This window comes from Oculina patagonica, chromosome 1 (genome assembly GCF_052425735.1).
Source record: "Oculina patagonica isolate OP01 chromosome 1, crgOcupat, whole genome shotgun sequence".
Classification (NCBI taxonomy): Eukaryota; Metazoa; Cnidaria; class Anthozoa; order Scleractinia; family Oculinidae; genus Oculina; species Oculina patagonica.
The window spans coordinates 34,199,200-34,206,397 of NC_135758.1; the positions used below are offsets into that span (position 1 = coordinate 34,199,200).

At 48.9% G+C, this 7,198-nt stretch overlaps 2 protein-coding genes across 2 annotated transcripts; both read right to left on the reverse strand.

Annotated features, from left to right (window-relative positions):
- Positions 1-758: 758 nt before the first annotated feature.
- On the reverse strand, positions 759-1,500 carry LOC144665808 (uncharacterized). The gene has a single exon (XM_078527112.1). It carries the CDS (start codon positions 1,498-1,500, stop codon positions 835-837), a length of 666 nt encoding a protein of 221 aa, XP_078383238.1. The 3' UTR covers positions 759-834.
- A 533-nt stretch (positions 1,501-2,033) lies between these two features.
- Positions 2,034-3,846, reverse strand: LOC144665751 (uncharacterized protein F54H12.2-like). The gene has a single exon (XM_078527050.1). It carries the CDS (start codon positions 3,598-3,600, stop codon positions 2,197-2,199), a length of 1,404 nt encoding a protein of 467 aa, XP_078383176.1. The 5' UTR covers positions 3,601-3,846; the 3' UTR covers positions 2,034-2,196.
- Between the last annotated feature and the right edge of the window lie 3,352 nt (positions 3,847-7,198).

The following is a 7,198-nucleotide window of genomic DNA, read 5'->3' on the forward strand; positions in this document are numbered from 1 at the left end:
CAGCTGAAGTTAGGCATGCCACAATAACACTATTTTCTGTAAGGGAACCCGCAATGATACCCGCTGCCACGATGAATAAAGCCAAAGCGTTCAATGAAGCATGACACCACTTAAAATGGTAAAACATTTGACGATGACACCACCACTTTTTGTGGTAAAAGGTATACAATCCGTCCAATCTGTGTAACAGGTCTGGATCCAAGCTCGTCTTTGAACCGTTTAGTAGGGACATCTTTAATGGCTCACTCTCGTCGAGGTACGACGAACGGTTGGTCGTCCCCCGTCTTTATAGGTCGTAGTGATGGTGTTTGTCGTGGTGATGCCTGCGATGCGACGTCCAGCCGCCACTTGACGTTGATCGTTGAACAGCATTTGCAATTGACGTTGCATGTCGACTTGATTCAATCGGTGTGGACCACCCGTTAGCGTTCCTTGACCTGCAGGTACGTTGGACCTCGAGGAAGAAGGTCTCAAAGTCCCCGTACCTACTGCAGGAGACGGTAATTGATCCAAGTACCGTCTTAGGACTATGGGGTCGATTCGATCCAATGTCTGTTCCAATCCACCTCGGTTGACGTTGACGATCGGAATGGCACTAGGACTGGTTCCTACTCCTGCTGGCGAATGTCTTGACATGTTTTTCTAGCTCTTTCTTCTAATGTCTGGATCAATTCGCTGAAGTAAGTCTCGTTATATTCTCTCACGAATTTCCACATCTGGCGCTTTTCGGCCAAATGTAGCACGGTTTGCATGGCGTCGTAGTCCATGTCCTCTTCTCTCATACGCTCGAAATGACGACCGCACAGGTCCAAGAACGCGAGCCACACGTGATCGTTACGTACGAACATCTCGAACGAATCTGTAACATCTCATGCATCCCTCGTCTTTTAAGAGGTGGCTAAAAATCCGTCTGTCGTCGCCACTGGCAGGGTGTAGATCCAATACCATGTAACCAAAGGGTCTTTCCGTCGTCTTGGTGTAGACGTCCATCACATCTTGCCATCGGGAGGGAAACGCTTGTAACAGTAAATTCCTCATGCCCAATTGATCGCGAGGGTTCTTGAAAGCCACGATGTAATGCGCATTTCGAGAAATGCTCTTGGCGTATTTTCCCGGCGGAAACATGTCTTGACACAAGTACAGGACGGTGATGTTCCTGTGGTGGGAAAGTTTGGTGAACAGATCCAATACTCTCTTGTCGTTTCCTCCTTCTTCCATCAGATCGTCCAATACCATCACCCCTCCACGGGGAAACCATTTGGTCAAATCTACTTCTTCGGGAATCCCTTCGTGAAATTTCACGCCTCGCTTTTTCATGTTCGCGAAACCGTCTTGCCAAGCCCCAAAACAGTAATGAATGGTCTCAGGGGGTGTACTAAACAACTCTTTTGAGTGATTCAAAAGTACCGACTCGGTAAAACAAGTCTTTCCGCAGCTAGAGGGGCCCACGATCAAAATGCTAGAGGGCATCCGAAAGCTAAAGGCTTCACCGTGCTCCATGGCGAAATGACATTCGTCAAAAAACGAGCAATGATATAAGCATGTTGCAGAAAAAAAGTCTGCAACGAATCCCGAGCGACAGACGACACACACCTTATTCATTTCAACGTTTTTATTTGTCATCTCACAACAACAAGTGTCTTACACCGCAGAGAGACGGTTCACAATCTTGATGGTATTCCATCTTACAAATTTTGTGCCACGACCTTTCCTTTAAGATCAATGTCTTCAACATTTGCCCAACTTTATGATCATTGTACACGTAATCGTGTTTCTTGAATCTTGCTTCGAATTGACTCATGCTACGTCCTTCGGCCCTATCGATGAGATACATCAACGCGTAATCGCCGCAGCTCTGACTGTACAACGATTGTAGACTCTGTCCGTTGCGCTCCACGTACTTCCAATGAGCGTCCAACCAATCTTGCAACGGTTGCGCCGTCTGGTACACCTCCAAGGGTAAGGCGTAACTGTCCAACACTTCGCACACGTTTCCATTCGTCCACAGAGCGATCCAATGCCGACCGCGCATGTAGTGGGGATCGGTGTTGACGATGTACCCACGGGCTTCCGTCTTGAGTGGTTTGCGAGGTAATCGATCGCAGGCCACCGTCCCGTAAAAGTAAGGTTTCAACCAAGGGTGATGTCTGGCCAACTGATCCAACTGCACGTTATTCAAAGTCACTTTCTCCATCACTAACGCTGGTACACGTCGTACAACACGGCTTTGTTTTTGTCTATCTCCAAGAGATTCTCAAACTCTCCGTACACGATGATGGTCAAGTTCACAGCTGGGTTGGCTCCAAAGTTCAATTCTATTAGTAGATTTCCGGCTTGCTTGGGGTTCATCCTGTAACTGTCCACGCATCCATTGGCCACGTTGTCGAACACGAACAACGTGCAATTCTTTCCTTGTCCCCAATCGTCACCTCTCACCATGTTTCCTTGCTGCTTGCACAGGCAACCGGTGGCTTGCAAGAAACGGTGGTACCCTCTGAGATCTTTGGTGCCATCGTTGTGGACCAACTCTAGCGTCTCGTAAGGATACTCTTCTCCTCCCACGAGTTGTTTTATGCTGCTCATTCCAAACTTCTGAAAACAGAAGGGATCGTTGACCACGTTCCCGGTGAAGGCTGTGGACAGTACCATACCCACGATCACGCGGTTGGGAATTCTTCCTTGGAACAAGTTGGTGCATTCGTACCGTCGTTGATCTCCCTGCATGTTGAAGGTCCGAATCTCGCTTCTCACGGTCGGGTAACTCACCACTTGACTCTTGGTGGTCATCTCATCCATCAGTCTCCTGTACGTCGTGGGATTGAGACGCACTTGACACAGGTACATTCGAACTTTGACTTCCTCGGCCGTCAACTTTCCTGCCAGACCCACTCCGTTCAAGAACACGTCGGGAGAATTGAAGTACATCTGTATTCCTATCTGCACTCTGGGTACCAACAACTTGCTCAGATGAAACACTTCGATGAGGGGTTTGAAACGCAACACGTGTCGCTTGCCTTCCGTGTAATTGGCTTGTTCTGCTTTAGAGTTCTTGAGAGCCTCCTTGTGATTGGCGGTCAGGGCTACATAGTCTGCGTGTCCAGCTCCAGCGTTGGCTGCAGTGTTCGTGTTATTGTCCGTCCACGTGGCTGGGAAATCGATATGATTGTACCATCCTTGAGGTTTCAAGATGGTTTCTCCATCACGTCTGTCGTAATTCAGCAACGTTTCCAAGAAGGCTCTGTAATGGTACGTGTCCGTTTGGGGACTGATGAGAGTACCGTTGAGACGCACGCTGATTTGCTTGAACAGAGAATGGGCTAGATTGTTGACGGGCCACAGCTTGTCGGCAGCTGCCACGTTCTCGTCGTTGTCTTTCTTCAGTTGCAATTCTACCTCGAAAAAGCTACGGCTGAGATCGATGTAATCTTCTTGGGGGTCGATCTGAAACTCCACCGGATTGATGCCTGTGGTGTAGGTCTGAACGGGGACCATCCGATACGACGAGACGCTGACGTCTGTCGGTGGTACGGCAAATAGATCCAATCGAGGATTGGCCTCGCGTCTCGACTGCGGGTAGGCGCTCGAGATGGTTTCGGTCATCGTCTTCTCTTCCTTCTTGCACGGCGCTTCCGTAAGGTCTGTATCCAGTCGTAGCCAGGAGGCTTTCTGACCTCGGGACCTATCCACCCGCCCTTTTGTACTTTTCGTCGTCGCCTCTTTTGTCCCAACAAGGCCTGGTTCAAAAGTGCCAGTGAGAATCCTTCTCCCCGCTGTCTGACGGGAGCGCGTTTGGATCGGACCAGTCTGGACGATCGCGAGTAAACGGGATTCATTTTTCTGCAAAGATGTCGTTCAGTTTTCTCTTGACGTTTCGTTCTATGACGTTTTTCAGTTTGCGTTTCACGACTCGTTTAGGACCACTCTTGGCTCCTTGACCCGCTTTACGAATGCGGTCCGCGACGCCGCGCCCACTCTTAAATCCTCTCACGGCTCCACCCAGAGACTCTCTCACGATGTCGACCAAAAATCCGTTCCCCTCTTGAGGTGGAGGATCGGGTGTGAAACGCGTCAGGGCACCGCCTCTCATGTTCGCTTGATATGTAAGGTCACGATCGTGTTGCCTTCGCCAAAATCCACCAGTTTACCTGTAGTCTCGCTCACTTGCGTTTCAATAATGTCCACAATCTGGTTGCGGAGTGGAATATATTGTATGTGGAGAGGTTCAAAGTACTTGATCCCTTTTCCTTCACGTTGAAAGTGAATTTCCCGCAACAGATCCGTGACTTGATTTCCCACCACGGAACTACCACCCACATCTGAGTAAACGAAAAGCGTACGCGATGCATCTCCAATCACTTTTTGGAAGGCTCTGTTGAGTTTCACAAAGCGCCAGTTACAATAGCAACTCAAGAAAAGCTGTCCATTCTCAACAACCCAGAAATTTTTCTTGCCCTCTCCAAAATCATCCACGTCTATGGGATCGGGTATCGTAGCGTGGTGGCATTCCGGCTTCAGGTTCGGCCCGAGAAACACGTTTTCTTTCTCGTCCTTTTTTACCCATCCCATGTCAAAGGCCAAATCCTCGTTGAAAGACATGTAGTATGGGACGCCTTCAGTTTTCACTTCCGAGACGTCCAAATTCGAGTTGTCGAGGACTAGTTCTTCACCTTCCCACTTGAAAGTATATTCCCACTGCTTTCCATTATCGGGCGACTTGGTCAAGTCTCCCACGATACGCTTGTATTCTTTGACTTGATCGAACTTGAAGACCAGGGCTTTCATGAAACTGAGGCCATCCACGATGTTGTCGTCATATAGAATGTCCTGGAACGTCAGATCGGTGGTCACCGACTTGCTTTGCACGTGACCCTCATTGTCTTTGCGCTTGAGCATCCACTGGGCACTCAAGAGAGGAAACTTGAACGACTTAAAGCGAGTTAAGTCGATGCTGGCATCTGGCACGGAAATGCTACTCAATCCCACTTTCCAACCGGTTCCTTCCAATCGTAGCGGGTGAGGTAATCGCACCTTGAAAGAGTTTGCTCTATTCTCTGGAAACTCGGTTCCGCTGCTGTGACTGGGTAACGTGACGTAAAATCCTTCCTCGTGGCTCATGATTTTTTTAGAGCCGTCTTCTCGATCCAGCTGTCGTACTTGTCTGGCCAGCCTTTCCAGTGCACCAAGACTTTATTTCCTTTTCGTTTGACGATCTTGTCCACCCTGAAGACATCGTCGTCGGACACTGCGACTTTTTGTAGATCTTCCTTGTAAAACGTACCGCGAAGGGGGGTGTCGTCCAACTCTTGGATCTTGTAAGTCGTGACGGGTGGTCCCCGACGCACCTCTCGTATCACAAACACTTCTTCGGTCCAGCCGGGTAAATACCCTTTCTCGAACGTGCGAAATTTCTTGTTCAATCTCACGCGTTCTCCTACTTTTAGCGGGGTTTTTCGTTCTCTTTTACGCGACGACAATCTCTTCGCGTACAGACGTTCCCACACTTTTGTCTCGTTACTCGCATTCACTGTCTCGGGGCTGGTGCCGATGCTACGATGGTGGGATCCGTTGTAACCTTTCACCAAGGCCTGGAGTACAGGTAGGTAACTGAGCGTGTTCTTGGCGGTAAAGTATCGGTACATGCGTTCCTTGAGAGTGCGGTTGAAGCGTTCCACGATGCTGGCTTTGGTATCTCCGGCCGTGGAAAAGTGGTGGATACCTTCCCGTTTCATCAACGCGGCAAACGTCTTGTTGTAAAATTCTTTCCCGTCGTCGGTCTGTAGGTTCTGAGGTTTGCGTCCATCGGCTCGTTTCAAAATCTTGGCAAAGGCGCCCGACACCGTTTTTCCCGTCTTGTCTTTTAGGGGTTCCACCCAAGCATATTTAGACAAGACGTCGATCACGTTGAGTAGATATCTGTGACCCTTGTTGTATTTGGACAACGGTTGCGTTTCCACTAAATCGGCTACCCACTGCTGGTCGACGTTAAACACCAGGACCGGTAACGTGGCGAAACGACGTCTGCGCGGTTTGTGAAGGGTATAACCCAAATCGCGCTCCAATACTTTTTTGGCTGTGTCGACGGATATCTTGTGCGATTTGGCGAATCTTGCTATCCCACCCAAGCTACCCGGTTGACTGGGATCGTGGTAGTCCGAAAGTATTTTTTCATCCTTTTTCAGCTTCTTTGGCATGTCGACGACGCTCTGATCACCCTCATATAAGTGCCGTGTAATTTATGAGCTGCTTCTTCGATCGTGGTCGGATGAAGTTTGTAAATAGAAGCAAACAGCTCGGCTGGATCCTTGAAATGTCTCAACCATAATATAAACGGTATCAATCTGAAATAGTTGTTTTCTATGTGGGTGGCTTCGAACACTCTCAAGGGGGAGTCACTCGTATCTTTCGGTATATCTATACCCCTCCCAAATTCAGCATACGCTTTCTCGCACAATCTTTTCAACCACTCCCACTTTCCATACAGATCCATGACAAATGAACTTTTATTTATACAACGTCAATTTAAATAGCCTGCATCAATAAATATGTTATCAAAAGATTTTGTACATGTTTCGCAACTTCTAGGTCTCCACAGTTTGGCTTTTTGGTAGTCGTCGCCCAGGTAAGCTTCGTCTTTATCCATGGCGCAACGGTTGCAGAGATCTCTGTCTAACAGTCTATCCGCAATTTCTTGCCAGCGATTGCTTTCTAGGCGTTGCAATTTTACTTGAGTTGCCAGTTGGTTGCACAGTTCTTCGTACGTGTTTGCGTCGACCGTGATGGGTTGTTTCAAGTAAGCAGACAATGTCTGGCTTAGGGCTACACTCGCTCTCAACGGGGCGATGAGATCTTCTAAACCACTCCGGTCGTCAAAGTCGCCGACGTTCGCGTTCAACCAGAACGAGACGCCATTGCCAATGGGCGGCGGTTTGCGAGACGTCGCGAAGAAAAAGGCTCGCTGCAATGGCACGTAAACAAATTCATTCCAATGTCTATCCCAGAGATAACCGTGCCCAATGTCTTTGAGGGTCGTTAGGACGGCTCCCTTCCAGTGAGGGTTCTCTTTGAGCCATTCACTTTCGGTGACGCGGTTCTTGGCACACCCGCGCTCTTTCACCATGTCCTCGAAGACATAGACTCTCCTTGGAATGTTTTCGGGTATGGTGGTGGTGGTGGGAAAGTCTAACGACAACGTACTCAT

Bases quoted from the DNA above. Each gene is read 5' to 3' on its own strand.
- LOC144665808 (XM_078527112.1), bottom strand. From the start codon at position 1,500: ATGGAGCACGGTGAAGCCTTTAGCTTTCGGATGCCCTCTAGCATTTTG.
- LOC144665751 (XM_078527050.1), bottom strand. From the start codon at position 3,600: ATGACCGAAACCATCTCGAGCGCCTACCCGCAGTCGAGACGCGAGGCC.